Below are 25,654 nucleotides of genomic sequence, written 5' to 3' on the forward strand. Positions count from 1 at the left end.
GGTGCGGAAGTGAGAGCATGTTTCTGGCGAGAAACTCACATGTGAGGAGAGCTCGGTGACAGAGTGCATTGTCGTCGTGGAGCATCCAGTTTTTTGTGCGCCACAGGTCTGGTTGCTTTCACCGAATGTCCTCTCTCAGACGCCTTAAAATCTGGCAGTAAAACTCGCTATTGATGGTCTGGCCCCTGAGGACGAATTCTCAATGCACTTGGTCGAGCTGCGGACCTGCCTCGCCTTTTTCAGTCATGGAGATGATGGGTTCTTCCACTGTGAAGACTGTTGCTTTGTCTCAGGGTCGTACCCGTATACCCAAGTTTTGTCACCGGTAATGATCCTCGAATTTCACATTTTTTCAAACGTGAATTTCACATTTGCTCTTTGTTCTAACTTTGTTCTAACATAAGATGGTCTACATGATGAAATCCTATTCTATTGTCAGAATAGCATCAGTTGCACAGCTCCCGATGTACACAGGACGATGTCTTTTGGCACACTGACTTATGAAGGTAGGTGCTCCCTGTGACTGTGCGTGCAGCCTTGTGCTGCCATCTGTTGGCACGTTACAAACCTAGTTTCAAAACTTTTTGATACCACCTCGTATATATATCTATATATATTTATATATTTAGAAAAATAATATTTGTACTGACTATCATTATATATATAATGATATTATATATATCTATATACAGATAGATATTTAACCTCAGCTTACTCATCTACTGCTGATATATGTTTGGGATCTGGTATACATACAAGAGGTAACCCTCATATAACACAGTCTACAAATTGTAGTAACCCTTGTTGAACGTGGTACTTATACAAAGCGGTTTCGATATAAGATGGTCTACAAATTATAGTAATCCTTTACCTTTTCACATATTTTTCAACGCGTGACTTAAAAATCAAATTTTATCTTAGTTAAATTTGCGACTGCCCTATTGCGCATGTAGTTATAAGTAGTGAATTTATATTAGGGGAAATAGCCTTTAGCACACATGTATGTCAATTGTTTGCCATATAAAATATTTATTGTTGAAAATTGCCTTCATTTTCTGTTAGGAAAGCGCATTAAAAATCATAAGTGTGTTAATCTCAAGCTGAGCACTTTATTTTTTGGTAAGTTACATACAATATGTAATGTTTTTTTTTATGTAAAAAAAAATTATTTTTATAGAATGGCCACCTAGAGCGCTTTTGCGATATGGTTGAAAATGAAATTTGTGAATTAATTGATGGGGAAATAGATTTAAATGAGGAGGAACTGGTACAATTAATAGATAACGTCAAACCAAATGGTGGGGAAAGTTCTGCCAAAGATTCTGATTGCGATGAATCCATTAAAGAATTCAGTTTAAAGAAATTAGCAATAGGATTGAACTTGGCAAGAAAGTTATTTTATGGATAATGATCTCTCAATGGAGCGCTTCAGAAGCATAGTGGTAATCAAGGTTTTATTACTGACTTTTTGATAACTAAACCAGCCGAAATATGCAATGAGAATTATACAAATGATATCCAAGAGATATCAAGTGATGACGATGTCCGGCCACTTGTAAATAAAGAACATCTACAAAATGTTAGTTTTGAAGAGAGTGATGACGATTAAAACATACACTTTATTTTATTTTGCCTAAAACATTCATGTATTATGTGCAATGAAGTTTACGTACAATTTATAATTTGTTATAATTTTATACTATGTATTTGTTTCATAGTTTATATGTTTTCTTAAATTACATGAATTACTTGAATTAAATAAAAATATATTTTTGTTGGATATGTCATTGTTTATATAATCTTTAAAAAAAAAAACGATTTCGGAACCTAACCCTACTTTTTCTATGTGATCTGAATCTCGCATAACACACCATTTCTATGGAGCCTAACATCTGCATTATACGAGTGTTACACCTGATATCTTGAGAATACAGAATTCTCAGCTATCATGGTGTAACATGAAGAATAAATAAAATAAATTAAAACCCTGCATAAAAGATAATAGTTGAATTAATTAAAAGAAAAAGAAAGATTCTTGCATCCAATAAAATATATAAAAAATAAAGGTGTTTGTTAAACTAACAAAAGAAAGAATATATTAATATTGTGATATGATTTAAATGAGAAAAGTTAAATAAATAAGACAGAAAGGGATTAGTCATAAAAGATGGTATGTGAGAGGCTAGAGATTAAGTTATTAAGTAAATTCATAGAAAAATTTTGGAAAGGGGATTAAATTAGAGGCTAGCAAAGGAAAACAACAGACTATCGCTCAGGGCCGATTCCCGGATTGAGACATCGTTATGGGCTCGCCGATCAAAGGACGTTTGGCAGAAAAACGCCACCCTAATTGGTCGGTGAAGTAAAAACAAGTAGGGGCGGAGAAAAGAAGTTAGAAAAAGTGCCGTTAGGAGAACAGGTATAAAAGGGTTGGAACCCCCCCCCCCCACGAGGCTTTTTTGGTTTTGGTTTTGATTCTGTTCCAGGAGAGCCCTTCGCAAGCTCTTTCGTAGGGATTTCACGGTGTTTTCCTGAATGGCGAGATAGGGGTTATATCTCCGGCGTCACAACATGGAAACAAAAGTGAGCGGAATTTCGGTTCCGTATTTCCTATGTGAGAAGCGAAGAATGCCATATAGTCGAGGAAAAGAAAGCATATTCTTTGTGTTCCAACTTCAGTGACAACTACGAAAAACGGAGAGCTGTAAAGAAATTGATGTCCATGTCGCGAGTTGCACAGCCGATATATAGATGATTCAGAGTGTGTCTAAGCATAGTTCAACTCAAAAAGGAACGTAGGAGTAGCAGATTATCGGAGAAGTTACACCAAGCTAGTTCGCTCAGAAGAAGGTAAAGGCCCATATGAAAAACCCAAGAAAGAAAGGTACTGTAAGATATATCTAATGTTAACTAAAATTTGTCTGTGATAAGTATCATTATTCTAATACGGAACTGTTGAAGTGACCAAGGAAAATTTATACTAGGACTTTAGTATCTGACAGAATATATTAAAAGTAAGCTGGCTAGTGTTAATGTTATGTGAAAAATTAAGTGTCCTGAGAATTTTGCAAGTCTATTGTAATGTATTGGAAAGTTAAAATGTCATAGTTGTGTGGTAGTGCAGAAAAAGGTTTAGTTAATCTACTTAAGTTTGAATAGTTAAATAATGTGAATTAATCTTATTTGTTCATGTCAAAATGAATTTATGTGTTGAATGTGTATGGCGGTATGATCGTAATACTAGTTATGTGTTAGTGCAGTAAATGGTTTAGTTAATCTACTTAAGTTTGAATAGTTAAATAGTGTGAATTAATCTTATTTGTCCATGTCAAGTGAATTTATGTGTTGAATTGTTATGGCGGCACGATCGTAATACTCATTGTAGGATCATAGCCTAATTACTTGTAATAGGCCAATGTTAGTTTGTAAGTATTTAGTTTAGCATTAAATTGAGTAATCATAAAAATTGAATTGTACCATATTAAGGAATTTAATAAACCTTTGTTCAATGATAAAAGAGTTGTCTGAAATTGCTGTCCAATGCACCACTTGAAAACTTACGAACCTAATCACGCGGGAAATTAATGTTAAGAAACGAGATAAAGTGTCACGACTGCAACATAGTTACACTTTCAGACTTATTTGAGTTCTTTCTCCTTGTTTTTGTATATAATATCTTAAACTAAATATCCCAAAAGGCGCAGTATAAATACAAATATTAGGGGTACTAAGGGGAGAAATAACTTAAGTATTAGTAAATTTTTTGGTGATATCTCGTGCATAGATAATAGTCGAACATAGGTAAGCGGAAATTATAAAATCGAATAAAAATCGTAAATTGGGACACAACACGAGGGTTACCTGTATAGGAAAGTGCTTTGTATAATAGACCCCCCCCCCTCCCTCAGTACACACACAGAAGACTAACAATGATGCTTGTTACCTGCACATATCATGCAAAAACAAATTCTATCATTACATACCTGTTCTTTTTGACATTTTATTTGTATCCTTGGTTCCAAAATAGTCACTGCATTATTTGCTAACAAAGAATTTTTATACAATGAGCAAAAACCTTTAGTACATGAAATAAAAAGAATATAATACAGAAAAATGACATCATTGTCATCAATCTCAACATGTACACCCAATAATCCATGAAGTCTTGAAATCTTCATCAGATGGAGCAATTTTTCTTTTCAGTATTATACAAAGCACATGCAAGGCAGATACAAAGGAATTTTGTGTGCATGTGTGAATATAATTTAGTAATAGACCAACAGTAGGACTTGACTGACTCTGAATGCAGACATATCATGGAAAGTGTTAATCTGCTAGAGGTGGCAACATGTGCGACAACACCTGGTTTAATAGGAATGGACCAACAACCAGAAATCAATCTGCCAATGGCAATCTTGTGGTGAGAAAGTTTATTAATGTGAGAGGCAGGGAAAACAGGGTTATGAGAATTGTGAGGTCTTACCATCTGCTAAACCACAACTAGGCAAACAGAAGTAGTCTACAAAGAAGCATATTAGAATGCACAGTACATCAAACCTTGTAACACATGGGGGTATATAGAAGAAAGTGACCTCAGCGAGATCTACTTCAGTGAACTAATATCAAACAACTATGGATACAGTGGCCATGGTTACTGGCATTTGGACATGTTACCTTTTCTCACAAGAGTTGAAAACAAGTCATTCAGTCTAACAAATCCCAGATACACTTGTTCCACACTGATGGCAGGATTCAAGTATGATATTTTCAAGCATATGTTAATTTCCTGATCTCATAAAATCTCATAAGTAAAAAAAAATGAGCTAAGTCCTGAGAATGCAGAAAACTGGCTGCAATTTAGAAATGAATACTTTAACGACTTATTTTAAGTAATCAGATAATGTTGTTTTGTTATGTTATGGTTGTTGCTACTTCTAAATTACAACTAATCTTGTGTTTCATCAGTACTTTATCTGCTTTATTTTATATATGAATTTTTTTATGCAATACTACTTATTTTTATTTTTTAATGAAAGAGGATAAAACAGTCTGAGAATAACTGGTTAAAACTGGTTGAAAAATATGACCAATACCATGATATTATACTTTCTTCTCCCTCTTTCACAATTCTGCTTTGTTTTGTTCTAACTATACTAAACTTTCCAAGGTTCCCTAAACTATGTAAGAAATAACTTCAATCCACATTGGCTGTAAGTAGATGAATAATGCAATCTGCAACAGGACTGAATTGCTGCCACACCCCTTCCCCAAAACAAAAAATTATCACCTGCATCAATTTCATGACAACAGAATTTTTCTATAATGAGTAAAAATCTTTTAGTATATGCACTAAACATAATATAAAGTCGTAGAAACATGACATCATTATCATCTATCTCAACACATAAATCCTATATCCTTTTCAGAACCTTTCAGCAACATTAGAAACAGCTATATTCCAAATTTAGTCAAAAGTGGTGGAACTGTGTAACACCTGTAGAGGCATCTGTGGAGGAAATATTTGACTTCACAATTTGATTTGCCTTAATTTCTCAGAGGACCTCTAGTAATCTAAAGAAATAAATCTGGTCAAAACCAACTTAACTGAGCAAATGATAGCTGTTTAAAAAAGGATGAGAAGAAGGAAAAAATTTTTTAGCATTTTTCATTTTTTCAAACTGAAAGTGCTCTAATATTTTAAACTAGACTTAATGATTCAAATTTAGCAGGCTTAGTCCTATGTCCTTCTATTGAAAGACAATGGCATAATATTCAACTTACAACTAAAGTTACAGTAGACCAAATTTTGGCTTTAACAATTCTTGTAATAAGAGCAGAAGGGAAAAAAAAATCCAGATGATTGGAGTAGAGTTCTAATAGATTCCATCTATAAAAACAAGAATAAAGCTGAATGTGAGAATTACAGAAGAATTTCTCTACTAAGTGTTCCAGGTAAGATTTATGCAAGCATATATACATACTTGAAAAGAGGTTGAGAAAGATTGCAGAAGATCAACTTGGAGAAGAACAAGCTGGGTTCAGGCCAAATAGAGGTTGTTAGGATCATATTTTTACTTTATGAAAATAGTTGAGAAATCATGGAAATACGTCAAGGATCTCTACTTAAGTTTTGCCAATGTGGATAAAGTATATGACAAGGTGCCAGGAGAAAAACACTTCGAAGTACTGCAGTTATATGGGGATATATAGAGCAATACATAGTTTATATTTAAGTTGTAAGTCAGCAGTTAGAATTGAAGGAAATGCAGGAAGATGGTTTGTTGTTAAATCAGGTGTAAGACAAGGATGCACATCACGAAAGAAAGTGACATTAAAAACAATATTAGAATTGGAGATATCAAATTTAGCAGGCAGTGCTGTCAAGTAGCCTGAACACCCCTTGAGGATACATCTTAGGAAATTGATGATGACGATGTAATAAGAGCAGTCATTGACTTACGACAGTACGTGGCTTGAGATGAGTCACTACTATGACTCGATACCAGTGTTAGCTGCCAGAACAACATTTAAGTACATGAACATTGTTGTTGACCAGCTATATACCTTAATGCTCATCTGATATTGATCTGGATGCAGTCACTTCTACTGAGATACTACACAGCACAGTTCATTCAGAAATGGCTCCAGAAGAATAAAGGATGACTCTATCATACTTCACTAGTTGCTCACCCAGTATATCTCAATCCATTAGACATCTGTGGATACCTATTTGCAAGAGGGATCACTTACTGTCCAAAACGGGGGAGAGGGGGGGGGGGGAAATGCAACTGAGTTAGAATAGACCAGCATACCCGTGGAATGTTTCAGCATCTTGAAGAATCCTTGCTGTTTATCATACACATATTAAGTTCTGTCTAAATCATTTATATTTTAAATTAAGTAGAGTGGTAAGAAAACAACAATCTATTTAGAATCAATGATGCAAAAACTTTAGTATTTTTTTTTATCATCACCATCATCATCATCAAATTCCTGCCATCTACCCTCAAGGGGTGTACAGGATATGATAGTACTACATGAAAAATTTACATCATTACTAACTTCCTATCTACAATTTTCCTCCAAATCAGTCTGTTACTCGTCAAGACTACAACATTATCAGATCTTATATTTCTATCAAAGTGCCTTAGACGATAGAAATATAAGATTAGCTCTGCTAATGCATTCCTGGATGCTGACAATGTCAAGTTCTTTCCTAATATCCTCGTTTTTAATATGATATTGCCATTGAGGCCTTTTGTTCACACCTCTAATCTTTCTCAGGACTCTCATACCTGCGGTCTCTAGTCTTTGGTCAAGTGTTATAATTCTGACCCAGCTCTCAGATCCATAAGTTAAAACGGGTTCGAACACTGTCTTGTATACTGCTAATTTAGTGTTCCGACAAATTTCTCTCTTATTCTATACGAATTTATTCAATTGACTTCCTAAGATACCAGCTTTGTTGATTCTGTTGTCTATTTCCATATTTAATTTACCATCTTCACTAAAAATCGTGCCTATGTAGTTGAAATGTTTTATTTGTTCCACAGGTTCTCCATTAACAACACAGTTGACATTTTCAATGATTCTGCCTATTTTCATTGTCTTTGTCTTTTTATTGCTGACCTTCATCCCATATCTATTACAACAGTTATTTAATTTAGTCAAAGAATCTTGTAGACTTGAAGCCGATTTATTTAGAAGTATAACATCGTCTACATAAAGCAAAGCGCTGACATTAACATCTCCAGTTTTGATATCATATTTAATACCACTTTCCTTCATAATGTGATCCATATAGATAAGGAAAAACAGAGGGGATAATGTACATCCTTGTCTCACACCAGATTTAACATTAAACCATCTTCCAGTACGTCCTTCAATTCTAACTGCTGACTTACAACTCAAATAAAGAATAAGTATTGCTTGATATAATGCCCCATTGACACCATATTGAATAGCTTCTCTCTTGACACCTTGTCATATGCCTTTTTCAAATCGACAAAACTTAAATACAGATCTTTGTTATATTCCCATGATTTTTCCACTATTTGTCGTAAAGTGAAGATCTGATTCCTGACAGCCTATATTTGACCTGAATCCAGTTTGTTCTTCGCCAAGCTTTTCTTTCACAATTCTTCTCATCTGCTTCTCAAGTATACTTGCATATATCTTACCAGGAACACTCAGTAGGGATATATCTCTGTAATTCTCACATTCAGTTTTATTTCCCTTTTTATATATGGGTGTTATGAGAGCTCTACTCCAATCATCGGGAATTGTCCCTCTGTCCAGGCATTCTGAACTATGCAGTGCAGCAACTGTAAGACTTTTATACCACCATACTTCAGCATTTCTGTTTGAATATCATCTACTCCTGCTGCCTTTACACATTTCAAGCCTTTGATGACGTTTTCTACTTCAAGTATTGATATGTATTCCTGAGTGCATGCCTGATCAGGAATGATCAGTACCACTGTACTGTCATCACTGCTTGTTTCATTTAGCAGTTTTTCAAAGTAATTACTCCATACTTAAAGGATATCTTTTTCTCCCGTTTTCATGTCGCCTTTATCATCTCTAACTCCTTTTACAGCACTCTTTCCTCCATCCCTAAGCTTCTTCAACAACCTCCAGAATATTTTGCCACCTTCTTGATATTTATTTTCTATGTTCTTGCCAAAGTCCTCCCATGACTTTTGTTTAGCTAGTTTTACACACTGTTTAGCTTTCTTACATTTGTCTCTGTATTCTCTAAGAGCACAAGCTGACTTATTTCCCAGGAACTTTTGATATGCTTTCTTCTTTTCATTCACTGAATCTTTAACTTCCTGTGTCCATCATGGAGTTCTAATTTTTATATCCTTGCAGACAACTTTACCACATGCCTCTCTGGCTGAATCAATCAGGGTTTTCTTCAAGGCTTGCCACTGAAACTCCAAGGTTTAGTTCCTGTTCTCAAACTCTTTCATTTTTTCTTCAATAATCTTTGTGTAATTTAGTCTACAGTTCACACCTGAGAGCTGCTCAACTTTTATTCACTTTAAAACTTTCTTACATGTCATTCTTTTCAATATGAAATTCAATTTTATCCTGCTCAAGACTAAATAGTGATCACTTCCAATTTCAAATCCTCTGTACACTCTGGTGTCCTGCACCAGGCAGAAAACATTACTATCAACAATAACATAATTATAACAATAATAATAATCACTATCAACAATAACATAGTCAATGAGACTTTTCTTATTCCTTGCCTCTTCTTTCCATGTGAATTTGTGCACATTTTTATGTTAGAACATGGTGTTAGTAAAAGGACAGTCCATGTCCTGAGCAGAAATCCAACAGCTATTTGCTATTATTATTAGCTTTGCTCTTTTCTCCAAATTTTCCCAAAACATTTTTGTATGTCTGACAATCATTTCCTACTCTGCTATTTAGATCCCCAACAAGGACCAACTTTTCCTTTTTCATTGTGTCAGTTGCTTTTTCTAAAGCCTCAAAAAATTTCTCCACTTCTACCTTAGTAGAGCCTTCTGTGCGACTATAGGCACAAATAAGTCTCATTGTCCAGTTTCCCATTCTGATATTTGCCAAAATCACTCTACTTGACACTGCCTGCCATTCAAGAAGATGAGCCTCGTATTTTGTGTTGAATACTATGGCTACTCCTTCTTTTCCTTGATTGTCATTTCCTGAATATAACATTTTGTATTTATTGCTCAGAAAGATCTCACCAGTTTTTTTGTCTTTTCTGTTTCAGTCACCCTTATTATGCTGATCTTGTACTTATCCAATTCCTCAGCTAGTTCGATTTCTTTGCCATTCAGGCTTCTTACGTTGATAGTACCGATCTTTAACTCTGGTGATGTTGAGTTGGGGTTTGTTTTCAGATTTGTTCCAGTAGCTGACTTTTCGCTGTTCGCCCTGGTTCCCTGGCGAAAACAACGGGGGCCTTGTTTAACCGGGCGACGCCCCAGCCGGCATGAAATTTTGTCATGTTGTACCATCATTTTTCATTTTGGTTTAACCAATAAGAATACAATTTGGTCGGCTAAATCCCAAATTGCCAGCCCATCCTCGTTTCTTCAGTATCAAAGTAGATACCCAACAGGGTGCACCACGAGAAGGTGAGGATTGGACATTAGGTCAGAAGCCCTGGTCGGTTCTCCGCATTCCTTTAAAGGCTATGTGGAGGTCTCCTCTCATTTATACAGCTTGACCCTTCTTTATGAAGCAATCTACGCATCCAAACCAACTAATACAGCAAGCCAGAAACTATGACAGTAATGACCACTGGAAACATAAAAGACCGAAAGCCATCCTAACACTCAACGACGAATACGCTAATTTTAGAAATAAATCAAAGTAATTACCATCAGATCTGAATGCATCAAACCTTCAACTTTAACTATGGCCTACATATCACATTAAACTTAACTAAGATAACTAAATAATGGATTTAACATACCTTGTTAAGCTTTTGTAATCTCATATTTTCAGTACAGAAAATCAGACTCTGAGGTAACCAAATTGCAATATATACTAAAATATTTATTGCTGAATACAAAAATCTTTCAGTAATTATGTACACAAAATGTCTTAGATTCATCAAAATGGAATTTTTATACATTACTATATCAAATTTTTTTTTTTTTTTTTTTTGCTTTTTTATGGTGCAAAGACACCGATAATTCGCCAGGACGCATGTCACAGTAGTACATATGGTAATTAGTTAGTAGGACCATCACAAACATCGATGCTCTTGGCAAGATTTGAACCCACAGCCTCTTGGGTGGAGAGCAGATACACTAACCACTCGGCCAACCAGGCCAGCATATCAAACGTCATTCAGAGTCATTCACTTTACATATATTTTATGCGTTTGTATAGGTCAGTTATTTATTAACTATGTTCTATAATTCAAAGAGGAAATCAGCAAGTTCTGATGATAAAATAATTCTTTCCAGATACCAGTGTGTTATTCAATCCGTACATTAATGACATTGGGAAGGATTTGACAGGCAACACAGCTATTTGCTGATGATGCAGAAATAGGTAGGGTAACCAGGAATGCTGCTGATATGCAGTACTTCCAGAATGACTTGAATAGGCTGGAATTGTGGACATAGGAAAATGGATGTCAGTTCAGCTTAAGTAAAGTCATGCACTTTGGCGTGATTAGATATCCAATGTTGTATAATATTGGTGGGATTATGCTAGAAGAAACTAATCAGGCTAGGGATCTTGGAGAGTTAGTAGATAGCACGTTGAAGTTCAGGGGCCATGTAGCAAAGATTGCAAATATAACTACAATTATAAGGATGTCATTTTCCTCTTTACATGACCTTGGTAAGACCTCATTTGGACTATTGTGCACAGATCTGGGGTCTCCTGGTCTCCATTATGATTCTGATACAGTGGAAAGAGAGAGAGAGAGAGAGAGAGAGAGAGAGAGAGAGTGTGTGTGTGTTAAAAATGATATCAAAACTGTGGAATACTGATTATGAAGACAGATTGAGAATTTGTAGACTGCAAACACTAGCAAAGAGGAGAAAGGGGGGGGTGATATGATTGAGACTTACGAACTTCTGGTATTCTCTGTATGATGTATGATAGCTAGTGTGTGTGTGTAGTATGTGACTTCCCTTGATGAGTCCCTGACTCCCTGGAGGTCTCCTCTTAATAATAATAATGCTCATACCCAGGGATTCAAGGTCTCATCAAGGGAGGCCACATACTACTATCCTCTCTTAATAACAATAATAATACTCATACAAAGAATATAAGCCCGAATGGCAAAGAAATGAGCTAGCTGAGGAATTAGATAAGTACCAGATCGACATAATAGGGGTGACTGAAACAAAAAAGATAAAAACCGGTGAGATCTTTCTGAGCAACAAATACAAAATGTTATATTCCGGCAATGACAATCAAGGAAAAGAAGGAGTAGCCATAGTATTCAACACAAAATACGAGGCTAATCTTATTGAATGGCAGGCAGTCTCAAGTATAGTAATGTGGGCAAATATGAGAATGGGGAACTGGACAATGAGACTTATTTGTGCCTATGGTCCCATAGAAGGTTCTACTAAGGTAGAAGTGGAGGAATTTTTTGAGACTTTAGAAAAAGCAACTGACAGAATGAAAAAGGAAAAGTTGGTCCTTGTTGGGGATCTAAATAGCAGAGTAGGAAATGATTGTCAGACATACAAAAATATTTTGGGAAAATTTGGAGAAAAGAGCAAACCTAATAATAATGGCAAATATCTGTTGGATTTCTACTCAGACATGGATTGGCTATTGCTAACACCATGTTCCAACATAAAAATGTTGGAACATGGTGCATAATAATAATAACATGCACAAATTCACATGGAGAGAAGAGGCAAGGAAAAAAAAAGTCTCGTTGACTATGTTATTGTTGATAGTGATTATTATTAATGTTATAGTTTTAATTATGTTATTGTTGATAGTGATGTTTTCTCCCTGGTTCAGGACACCAGAGTGTACAGAGGATTTGAAATTGGAAGCAATCACTATTTAGTCTTGAGCAGGATAAAATTGAATTTCATATTGAAAAGAATAACATGTAAGAAAGTTTTAAAGCGAATAAAAGTTGAGCAGATGTGAACTGTAGACTAAAATACACAAACATTATTGAAGAAAAAATGAAAGAGTTTGAGAACAGGAACCAAACCTTGGAGATTCAGTGGCAAGGCTTGAAGAAACCCTGATTGATTCTGCTAGAGAGGCATGTGGTGAAGTTGTCTGCAAGGATATAAAAATTAGAACTCCATGGTGTGACACAAGAAGTTAAAGATTCAGTGAAGGAAAAGAAGAAAGCATATCAAAAGTTCCTGGGAAATAAGTCAGCTTGGGCTCTTAGAGAATACAGAGACAAATGTAAGAAAGCTAAACAGTGTGTAAAACTAGCTAAACAAAAGTCATGGGAGGACTTTGGCAAGAACATAGAAAATAAATATCAAGAAGGTGGCAAAATATTCTGGAGGTTGTTGAAGAAGCTTAGGGATGGAGGAAAGAGTGCTGTAAAAGGAGTTCGAGATGATTAAAGCGACATGAAAACGGGAGAAAAAGATATCCTTTAAGTATGGAGTAATTACTTTGAAAAACTGCTAAATGAAATAAGCAGTGATGAGAGTAGTGGTAAAAAACACTGATCATTCCTGATCAGGCATGCACTCAGGAATACATATCAATACTTGAAGTAGAAAAAGTCATCAAAGGCTTGAAATGTGGAAAGGCGGCAGGGGTAGATGATATTTGAACAGAAATGCTGAAGTATGGTGGTATAAATCTTACAGTGGCTGCACTGCACAGTTCAGATGGCCTGGACAGAGGGATGAATTCCCGATGATTGGAGTAGAGCTCTCATAGTACCCATATATAAAAAGGGAAAAAAAAACTGAATGTGAGAATTACAGAGGTATTTCCCTACTGAGTGTTCCTGGTAAGATATATGCAAGTATACTTGAGAAACGGTTGAGAAGAATTGTGGAAGAAAAGCTTGGTGAAGAACAAGCTGGATTCAGACCAAATAGAGGCTGTCAGGATCAGATCTTCACTTTACGACAAATAGTGGAGAAATCATGGGAATATAACAAATCAAGAATATAACAAATTAAGTTTTGTCGATTTGGAAAAGGCACATGACAAAGTGCCAAGAGAGAAGCTATTCAATACGCTACAGTTATATGGTGTCAATGGGGGCATTATATCAAGCAATACTTCTTTATTTGAGTTGTAAGTCAGCAGTTAGAATTGAAGGAAGTACAGGAAGATGGTTTAATGTTAAATCTGGTGTGAGACAAGGATGTACATTATCCCCTCTGTTTTTCCTTATCTATATGGATCACATTATGAAGGAAAGTGGTATTAAACCTGATATCAAAATTGGAGATGTTCATCTCATCTCTTTGCTTTATGAGGATGATGTTATACTTCTAAATAAATCCGCTACAAGTTTGCAAGATTCACTGACTAAATTGAATAACTGTTGTAATAGATATAGTATGAATGTTAGCAATAAAAATACAAATGAAAATAGGCAGAATCATTTAAAATGTCAACTGTGTTGTGAATGGAGAACCTGTGGAACAAGTAAAACATTTCAGCTACTTAGGCACGATTTTTAGTGAAGATGGTAAATTAAATATAGAAATAGACAACAGAATCAGCAAAGCTGGTATGGTGGGAAGTCAACTGAATAAATTCATATGGAATAAGAGAGAAATTAGTCAGAATACTAAATTAGCTTTATATAAGACAGTGTTCAAACCAGCTTTAACTTATGGATCTGAGAGCTGGGTTAGAAGTAAAACACTTGACCAAAGACTAGAGACCACAGATATGAGAGTCCTGAGAAAGATTAGAGGCATGAACATGACATCAATGGCAATATCATATTAAAAATGAGAATATTAGGAAAGAACTTGATATTGTCATCATCCAGGAATGTGTTAGCAGAGCTAATCTCAGGTGGTATGGTCACTTAAACAGAATGGACGTGGAAAGATTATCAAAACAAGTGTCTCTGCCAGGTTAGCAGGAATATGAGTCAGAGGAAGACCAAGATATAGGTGGATTGATACAGTACAAAGTGCCTTAGACGATAGAAATATAAGATCTAATAATGTTGGAATGTTGACAAGTAATAGACTGATTTGTAGGAAATTTGTAGATAGGAAATTAGTAATGATGTAATTTTTCATGTAGTACTATCATATCCTGTACACCCCTTGAGGATATATGGCAGGAATTTGATAATGGAGAATATCTACCCCCCCCCCCCCCAAAAAAAAAGAAGCAAAATATCTGTCAGCCAACATACTTTCGTGTTGAGATTTCAATTGTAAATTTGGTAGAACTTTTTTTATTTTATTTTATTTTTTTTGTGAATGAAATTAATTCAGGTGATTGTAATGTATTTCGAGGTGTTGAATTCAAAATATGATGTAATAATTTATTTTTTACAAAAATGTACATATTTCATAGAATTTTAGAATATTTTCTCATGAATTAGTTAGTAATATTAAAGCTTTAAATTTTGAACTTTTAAAATTAACAACCGAGGATCTGATTTAGCACATAAATGTATATGCACAATAAAGCATTTGTTAATACCCTAGACGTCACATATTCTTTCCAAAATAATAACTTACCCTATCTTCAGTAAAACGGGATAACAGGCAAATTTAAAACAGGTAAGGATGCATAACAGTTGGCTAATTGTTCAAGTTCAGCTAAATATTATGCATTCCAATCTTGTTTCAAACTTTTCTGTTATCCTGTTTTACTGAAGATGGGCCACCGCCACCACCACCTTGCTTATTGGATGCTCTAAAGTGGATGACAATATGTTTGGAGCTCAGAACAGAGGTCTTGGCTTCTGTTTCCCCAACCGTCTAGCATGCAAGTTAAGCCCTTCAAGGGCATTCCAAACATACATAAACATTTCATAATATGTATATAAGTCTGAAATGTGGAAATTCATCCCATATCTTCAAGGCAGCCAAGTAGTTCCACAGGCTGGTTTCCTAATCAGCTGGCAGATCATGTCTGAAGACAGCAGTATGCAGGGCCACACTGTTAAGGCCACATTATGGCATATAGTATGGATTCTCTGTATTGGCAACATGAATATCTAAGAGTATCTCCTTTCACTGCATATTCCATTACTCTTTATCTCCTCAACAATAAACTCAAATAGAATAGTGTCACTGTGGTTAAATTAAAAATAAATAAAAATTAAAAAAACTTCCAAAAAAAATCTCTTCCACATTCATTTCACCAACATTTGTGTCATAAACATCAGATTAAATAAAGTGCATCATCATCACCTAGAGACATTCAAACCTGATTTCCTGTTTTGATCAAACCCTGAATTACAGCCACAACAACTGCAGTTCATCTTACTGCCCAAACTATAATCTGCTTGATTCCCCCCACATCAAGGATGGTCCTTGTACTTTTTGGTAATCTGGTATTTCTTACCAGAGGATCTCTTTTTAATCTTCTGTGGATTAATATTTCTTTTGCCTCATTATGTATCATTCACTTGCTGTCTCTACCTTGGAGATTTCAATTACCATGACTTCAAACTTTTTTTTTTTTTAATGTGGCTTGCACTCACAAAAGGTTTTTTGCAAACCTATAGCACATTCGCACCACAGGTAGGCTATGATTTTTTTTTATTTCTTTTTATTAATTATATAATAAAATTATATAATTATAATATAATATATTATATTATAATATATGTGTGCGTGTGTGTGTGTAATTTCTATTTATTTTTTTACCTGGTCAGGAAGCACCTAAAGACAATCACAAATATCCATGCTCATGGCAGGATTCAAATCAATATAATTTTATTAATTATATAATAAAATTATATAATTATAATATATTATATTATAATATAATATATGTGTGCATGTGTGTGTAGTTTCTATTTATTTTTTTACCTGGTCAGGAAGCACCTAAAGATTTCCTGTATGGATTCTCAAACATCCATGCTCATGGCGGGATTCAAATCTGAAGTCAGGCCTGGTGGTTGGAAAGTGGATATACTAGCCACTCAGCCAACCAAGCCAGCAGAATGGCTCCTTTTTTTTTTTTTTCCCCCCTCCAATTCCAGTGACCAAGATAGAAGAGAAACTGAGGTATTTGTCCTAATAAAATAAATTATTCATTTATCAAATCAGAATACCTAATAATCTTCTCAACCCATCCAACACCTCCCCTTCCAACTTTTTCTTAACCAGTTCTCCTATCAGGTATGACACTGAGGCAACATCTCCTCTTGGTAATTCAGATCATAACCTCATACAAGTTTTACCTCCACTTACCCATTCATAACCTGGTATTCATTAGCACTATAACAACATGAACTGGAAACTTTCTGCAATTTTACTCACTCTTTCTATAGACTACTGTTTCCATTTTTCACATCCTGATACTTATGACCATGTGACAGATATTATCCATGATGGAATTAGGGTCCTAACTTCCCAAGCTGTTCAAAATTTCTGCTCATTATCTAAGCCATAGTTCCTGAAGAGGTTGCCACTTGGTAACAAAGTAAATTATATTTGACAAGTAATCACATCCTTTCCCTAAATATAAGCAAAGACTGCACATGAAGTATCTTCATGACTAGGTTACTTGTATTAGAAGTGATGACCTCAAATCAATTGTCTTAGTATCCTATAATTTCAGCCTTAATTTGGGTCTCATCAGTGGGAGTCACCCCCAGAAAGATACCAAGTTTCTTCAATGCAAAAGTCATAAAAAGGTGTATCACCTTATCTCTGATCCAGAGTATTACAATACTCTGGATCAGAGATAGCTGCAGAGAGTTTTAATTCACTTAGTAATAAAGTAAATTATATTTGACAAGAAATTATGTTCTTGTTCAATCCTTTACCCAAGCATAAGCAAACAAAGTTTGCATCTGAAGTATCTTCATTGACTAGCTACTTGTATATAAAGGGCGTTGACTCCACATCAATTGCCCCAGGCAAAAAAAATACTTTTTATTTAATCATTGTGTATGTATGGATGTTGTATAAATAGAAGGGTGTCAAATTAGAACTTTTGTCTGCTAGTTAGTGAAAAATTACAAAAATCCCCAGTTTCAGGTAAGTAACGTAAAATTGAAGAAACAGGTTAACAAGAAAAAAAAAATGCAAATGAATTACATAAGTGTCACTAAAGTAAATAAAGAATAACATTGCTAAAGTAAAACTTACCATGTTGTTTTTCTCTTCAATACTTTTATCTTTAGTTTCTTGAATAACAGAACCAGAATCAAGACCTTTAGAAGGTGAATTCACTATATCCTCTACATGCAGTGTTGCATTTGAAGATGTATAGTCAGCTACATTTTCCACATCCAAACTTAAGGTTACTGTAGGTTTTTCACTTTCCTCATTTGTATTAATTTGCTCTGTAAGGTTATTATTTATTTGTTGTTCCATTTCTTTATGATCACTGGGTAAGGGACCTGATAAGATTTCTAAACAATAAACAAATATTATGAAATGCACCCTAAAGTAATCATAAAAATACAACTGACGTGCTAACTAAAAACTTATAAAAATACCACATTCTCTTAAAGTTCTAAAAGATTAAACATCCTGCACCTCAGCATGGTATAAGTGAAAGAAGTGATATGGGCATAACACATCAATAGTGTATATTATCAGAAGGGCCACCCAAGGCATGAAGACCACACTACTCTAGGCTGAATCTAGGCTAATGCAGCAGACATTGAGAGACTAGTTTAGCAATTTGTCTAACTATACAGAACTGATCAGTCAGTTCTCTATAGTTCTCTCTCTAACTATAGAGAACTGACTGATCAGACAAAAGAGAAATTTAAAACTTGGAAATGATGGATTAAGAAAAAACTTGGATATGAAAATAGCTATTTGGAATGTAAGATTAAATCAGAAAAACAGATGACCGAATTAAAGAAATTAACAAAAGAAATATTAAAATAGCAATTCTTATTTTAATATTTCACTTCAATATAATATAAACATTTCAATTCAATATAAGAAATGAAATTTCTTAGTTTCACACAGTGTAGTAGCAATAAATACTACATGAGCAATATCAGCTAAATATAAAATAATGTAACTACATATTAGAAAGATGCATTTACAAGTGATTAAAGATGGAAGAGTATGTAAAGACCCAAAAGTGTCTGTAATCCAGAAAAAGGGAAATCAAGAAACAGAAATAAAAGCAATTTACAAAGATTACAAGAAACTCTAGATAAAATAAAAACAATAGAAATGATAATTAAAGCTCAAAATTTGAAATCAGATAATACCACGAAATATGTGAAAGATTTAATGAACTAGTGCAAAATAAAAATGGAATGAAATTATTACAGTTTTTTATAAGAAATGAACTGAGAATAAATAAACAATTCTATCAATGAATAAAATCTTAAACAACAGAAAAACACCTTATGAAACTTATCCACAACAGACTATATAATAATAACTACACAGCAACATTAAGCCTGAAGAAATAATTGGTATCTGAGTTAAAGCATCATAAGTCTGATATGGGAATTGATCACATTTACTTAATAAAAAGATTGCAATTCTGAAGAAAAAAAAAATTGCTGTGTTTTGCATGTCAATCAAAACATGGATGTAAGGTGTCTATTAAAATTTAAATTACACCAGATACCATTGAAATAAAATGGATGATGTATTTCATCCATATGGATGGATGGGTGATTAAAATGCTAGAGCCATAAACAACAATAAAATAGTTGTTTATAATACTTTTTTTTAAAAAAAGGAAAATTAACTTTACATTGTATTTTAGAGAAAATAAAGGAAAAAGATAAAAAAATAAATTCATTATACAAATTATGGAACCAACTACTGTGTGTTAAAGTAAAACTTCAATTTATATAAACCAAAATAATCACTTGACATTTCGAAATTCACATTAAGGTCATCATCATGGAGTATACATGTATATACAAAGAAACAAGCTACATTACAATCTACATCATAGTATGCTAAGGTTATTAATTTGGTCAAACGTTAAAACTACTGGCCTGACCTCTAGTGTAAAAAAAAAAGCTTTACTATATTAATGCTAGAGTCCTGTTATTATTATTATTATCCATTTAGTTGCAAAAAATAAATTAAGCTAGAGAGCAACATGATCTCATAATTACTCATACAAGGATACATATAAATACAAAACAGATGGATGGTGGCCATTAACAGCTGAAATTATTGCTTAGAGTCCTCAATTAACAGTCTGCTGGAATACTTGAAGAACTTAAGTGGGATAAATGTGTGGCATCCAAATTCTTGGGATTTTTATGCCACCATTATTATTAAGATTGGATGGTTGATCAAAATTTCACTTCTTTAAATTTACATTCATATCAGATTTTTGTATGATGTAAAGAACAGGTACTTTTCCAATCAATTGGTGTAGGGTGTTAAGGGAGTGATCTAAGAGGCCTACTTCACCCAATTGTTAAATTTAATGTAATGGATGCAATATACTCCTGGGCAAGCCAATGGAGAAAGGGTTCCTTAGAAAAGTTTCAATGGTTGACCAATGGAACTTTAGCATACGTGTAGATTGTGGTGTAGCTTGTTTCTTTGTATACATATATGTGTGTACTCCAGATGATGATGACCTCAATGTGAAGATCGAAATGTCGTGCGATTATTTTGATTTATATTAAACTGAAGTTTTATTTTAGCACAGTAGTTGCTTCCATAATTTGTATAATGAATGCTGACCACTGTGTAACAATGAAGGAAAGGATAAGAAAATAAATAATTTTCACTTCTGTTCTATTTGAATTTTTTAATATTGTTTAAACATATGACAATATTATCATCTGGCTAAGCAATCTGAGTCATCACGAGGTTCAGATTTTTCTGTCATTACAAACAACCTCACTACATGCCTCCTGGCTGAATCAATGTTTTCCTCAGAGATTACCACTGATACGCTAAGGTTTGATTCTTGTTTTCAAACACTTTCATTTTTTCCACAGTATTTGTATATTTGAGTCTACAGCTCACCTCTGAAAGCTGCTTGACTGATTCTTTTAAAAACCTTCTTATATATTTTTCTTTTCAATGCGATATTCATTTTTATTTCACTGCTCTCCGTTCCAGGTGTTTATGACAAGAATCCTTTTTCTTGCAACTTATCATATTATGGTCAGACTGAGAGATCTTGATCAAGAAATTAGAAAACAGATTGACTTAGAGCACCTATCCATTGAAATAAGAAGAGCTATTCTTTTCCACTATTCTACCAAAAAACACAATGATAAACTTAATCTCCTCGAACCTTGTTCAAAAAAGGATTCTCAGCAAGAAAATAAAAGAAAAGGACTTGACACTATACATCACTTAAATAATCCAAACCATGTCATTGCCTAAACTGATGGATCATCTGATGAAGCACCCAACCAAGGAGGTTCAGGGATTTTTCCTAACTCTACCTGGAGGCGAGGAAATGCAAATCAAAACCACAGTTAGCAAAACAGCTTCAAACTTCATTTGTGAATTAACAGCTCTCAAATTATATTTCTCAAATCCAGTAATAAACATTACAGAAAGAATAACCATCTACAGTGACTCAAAATCTGCACTTGAGGCATTAAAAAATGGAAAAACAAAACTCACACAGGAAATTCATGAACTACTAACAACCTTAAATTTAAAAAATAAGAACTGCACACTGCAATGGATATCAGTCCATGTAAATATTGAAGACAATGAAAGAGCAGAAAGACTAGCTAAAGAAGCAAGATATTTACCTCAAAAATTATACCTATTATCACTAACTGATGCTAACTCTGTCACCAAAATAAGACTGGTAAAACAAACTATCAAGAAGAAGAATGAAATCAGCGAAATTAATGAAAATAGAGAAATAACCACAATCATCACCAGATGGTAGTAGGAGCTATGAAACATGCAAAAAACTGTCCAGGAGTTGAACTAATACCTGTCCATATTTATTCTTGTCCAGCAATTGCTGCGGTGCTACAGAAAATTGATAATAACCCTAGAGAAAAGCTCTACCCCCACCAAAGTTCAACAGATTACCAAAGCAGTTCTACAGATCCACGGTGGTATCTAGAAGCTCTTCAATGGACTCGACAACAACAACTGCTCTGATACCTTGCACAGGATCAAATGAACAGAACTATTACACTTTACCGGTACGATACAAACTTTTTTCTAGAATCAGCAACTGATTTAAATCTAAATAAATATGACTGTGTTAAACTTCCTAAGATTTAGGAAACATTAATTCTTAGGCCTCCCACTCAACAGCATCATTAGAAGATGTCCAACTTTAGGCTTCTGGTCTAATTTCTTCCACTTATTGTTTGTGTGTGTATGTGTGTTAGAATTTTCATATTGTATTCCTGATGATGTGACAGAGACGAAATACAGGAATGATACAACTTGTGTTTTATTATTTCCCTGTGCTATATTCATTTCATTAAACCTAACTATGGGTTTGAAAGCAACTTGCTAGTAATCTGTATAAAAAATTAGCTGGGGGGGGACTCATTGCAGTATCATAATTTTTGTACATCTTTTCTTGCCAAGAAAAGATCTACAAAACTAATGTGCATACATAGTAAATCTGAATAATTTGACTTTGTTAAATGAAAAGTATCTGTTAGTGGTACAGTACTAACAGATACTTTAAATAAAGATGTGACAGATTAATTAACAGATACAGAAAATAAAGATGTGATATCAAGCTATCTGGATTTTTTTAAGAACGTGATTTTTTACTGATGATCTAAATGAACAGGATGTTTTATAAAAAGTAGTGGAATTACCGGTGGGATGAGCAACTGACTTTAACTGTTAGAGGCCATAGGAGCGCAGCACTGGATTTGTAAATTTTGGGTATCATAAATATAAGATGGTTTGACATTAACAAGTTTTAGTTTGTTAATGATTGCTTTGGGCTAAAAAGTAAGTTTTTTTTTTTTCAAGAATTTATAATTTTATTTCAGACATAGGGGTTCCTAATGGATAGCAGAGAGGAAAATTTATTAAAAGTTGCTTCAGGGAACACAAGAAATACACTCTCCACTGTCATTATGGCAAATCAGGCCTGGGAGATTATTATTTGGATGCCTCTGCACACAGGAGTAGTATGTGTGTGTGTGTGGGAGGGGGAACTACAGTGCTATGCAAAAGTCAGAATTCAGAGAAACTATTTTTAGAGTCAGCAATGACTTTGAAACATCTCCTGATGTCAACACGTATATCGGCATTAATCTGCCAAAAAGTATACTGATTGTTGCTAGTGTATTGTAATAATTGGTTGTGCTCAAAGATGATGATTTGAAATCCAGTGAAATATAAGCCAATTAACACACACACACACACACACACACACACAGTAATCTATTATTTATCCAATCCTTCAATTATCAAAATATCAAGTTCTGCTAATTGAAGGGTTGAATAATTGAAGAATAATCACATGGTGCTCCACCAAAAGTCAACTGACATGCAAGGATCAGTTAAATGAAGGGTAACTGTTTTGAAAGTCATAAATAGTAGATTTTTTTATTTTTATTGTTGTGTAATTCCATTAAAAAGCCACCCTGGTTGGTCGAGTGGTTAGCATATCTGCTCTCCAGCCAAAAGGCTGCAGATTGATTATTATCTGTGAAAATACTAGTGGTGATGGTGGACAGTAAATGTCATTGGTGTAAATGATGAGGTTTGCTGAAGTTGGTGGATTGAGTGGTGGAGACAGAGAGTTGAAGAGTAGGTGCCCTCCCTTGATGAGTCTTCAGGCACCTTGGAGGTATCACGTAATAATAATAATTTGAATTATACTATGTAAGTGTAGTAGCAGAAGAGTGATTTTTCATTTCAGTGCAATAAGGAATTGGCTCATTTTTGACATTAAGGTAGTAGAGAGAGATAATTGGAATTAAACAGCTGAACACAAACTTTGAACTTGCTTTTCAATAAATATCTGATGATCTTGGTTCATTTCTTCTCTGAATCCTCCACGTATATTGTGTCCTCTTTACTCTTCTATCTAAATTTCTAACAAGGGCAACTAGCATTAGTATTTCTAGTAAGGGAAACTTGCATTAGCATTCCAGATATGCTATTTTTAATCAATGAGAATATTCTTGCATTTCAAAAAAAAAAAGTAAATTGGAAAATTGTAGGATACCCAACATGGTACATTTTTACAACCACTTCAGGTTTCCAATATGTAGGGCAGCAATTTCACATCAGGTGATGAAACTAATTCATTACCTAAAGACATTCACAAACATTAATGTTTGCATTGGGATTCAAACCCACAACATATTCACTGGAGAGCAAAAGTGCTAACAACCTGGCAGATTAAGCCTGTGATGAGTATGGAAAAATTACTGGAAAGCACTGAAAAGGTTAGTCATCAGTGTTCTAGCTGATTAACAAAATTAAGAATAATAATGATAAACATTCTTACCATTAACAATTTGGTCTTCTTCCTGTACATCCATATATTCAGAATCATTGTCGTCATGACATTCTTCAGAAATCACCAAAGATACATCACCTCTTTCTTCTTTTCGATTTTCAATTTCTTCTTTTTTTTCTGGAGTATTTTCACTTTGTAATATATCTTTCTTCTCTACCTCAATAACTGCATCTTCATAGACCACATCCATTTCTTGCTCATCTTCAGAACCAGAGAGATGTAAAGAATAGTCACCCTGGTCTTCCTTTACTGTTAATATATTCTCTGATGGAGACTGTGCATTGTCATCAGTCAAAGTGTTTTCAATAAGTGTGTTAGATTCATATGGATTTGATGGTGAGATGGTAGTGGGTGGAAGTAGGGTTGGTGATGACAGTGCTTCATTCACATCTGTAGTCACCTGAGGGATGGATGATGGGGATGGGGATTTTTTTCGAGTTGCCATAGGAACTATTTGAGGAGAGGATGACTTTGATGGCGATTCATCTAGTGAATCCACTGGCACCACCTTAGAAGATATCGATGTCCTTTTCTTTGGTGAAACTATAGGTTCTAACTGAGACAGAGATGATAAGGATGTTGTTTTATCTGGTGAGTCTCTAGAAAGTGTCTGAGAGGAAGGAGTATTATATACATTGGATACATTTTTACCAATAGGTAAAATATTTAAATTAGGTTCTGATACAGGTGTAGTTGTTACTTTCTCATCAGCTAATTTATGATCTTCAGTGTGCTTTTCTTGTTCTTCTTTTTCTTGTTCTGTTTCTGCAAACAAATGCTAATATTTATTTGATTTTAATAAAATTTTCATTTAAATAACAATTAAACAAAGACAACAAGCAAAGTTCAGGCAAATAAAAACAATTTACCTAAAAGATTATGATGAACTAACATTATGCAATGCAAAAAATCCTTTTTTTTTTTTTTTTTGAGTGTTTCCATCCACAAAATAATTAAGATCAGTTATTCAGTTCTCTGTAAATAAACAGAGGGTAGAATACATGGAATTAATATTGAAGTAATTAAGGGCATGTGATGAGTGCACTGTTTGTGAGTTTCATATGATAGCTGAGAGGAAAAACCCTGCCACCAGCAATTACTAAATAGCAGGGTCTGGCATTACTTTTTATAATAATGGTGGATATTTAAACAACTGTCCATCATGAAAATTTAAAATGAATTTTTGTCATTATCTTGTTCAAACTGATGGTAAATCTAGTATCTGGAGAGGTCATCGAAATGCAATTCATTGAAAAAACAATTCACCGAAAATTTTGACTTTTTTGAAAATGTTATGATAAAAGTGATCCATTTAGAACAAATACTTGAACCGTGCAGAGTGAGAAAGCAACGCTACTTTAATAGGGAATAATTATAGAACAATATGGTTTCTTATTGTTTTCCTTGTCTGATAACTGTTTCATTTCTGTTCATGGACTGATTTGCCTGTTTCCGGGAAGAAAAGCCCAGCCTGCGCAGGCTCCATTATTATCATTGTTACTAGTAGTAATATGCGACTTCAATACAGCAATTATTATGGGATGAATAAAAGTTTCAAATAGCGAATCTGATTCAGATTCGCTATTTGAAACTTTTA

The 25,654-nt window shown here is 34.2% G+C and overlaps 1 protein-coding gene across 3 annotated transcripts in view; it reads right to left on the minus strand.

Annotated features, from left to right (window-relative positions):
- Elys (AT hook containing transcription factor 1 homolog) overlaps positions 1–25,654 on the minus strand; it is a 509,801-nt gene that overhangs the window by 44,035 nt on the left and 440,112 nt on the right. For 2 of the 3 annotated variants that reach the window (XM_090402410.1, XM_090402409.1), the window contains exons 32-33: positions 24,046–24,822; positions 17,775–18,040 (exon numbers count right to left, since the gene is read on the minus strand). In XM_090402410.1, coding sequence (XP_090258536.1) covers positions 17,775–18,040; positions 24,046–24,822 — 1,043 coding nt within the window. The remainder of the gene's footprint in view (positions 1–17,774; positions 18,041–24,045; positions 24,823–25,654) is intronic. The other variant, XM_090402411.1, reaches the window with a different exon arrangement.

This window comes from Typopeltis vanoorti, chromosome 13 (assembly GCF_054136105.1).
Source record: "Typopeltis vanoorti isolate ZY-2024b chromosome 13, IOZ_Tvanoo_1.0, whole genome shotgun sequence".
NCBI classification, from domain to species: domain Eukaryota; kingdom Metazoa; phylum Arthropoda; class Arachnida; order Uropygi; family Thelyphonidae; genus Typopeltis; species Typopeltis vanoorti.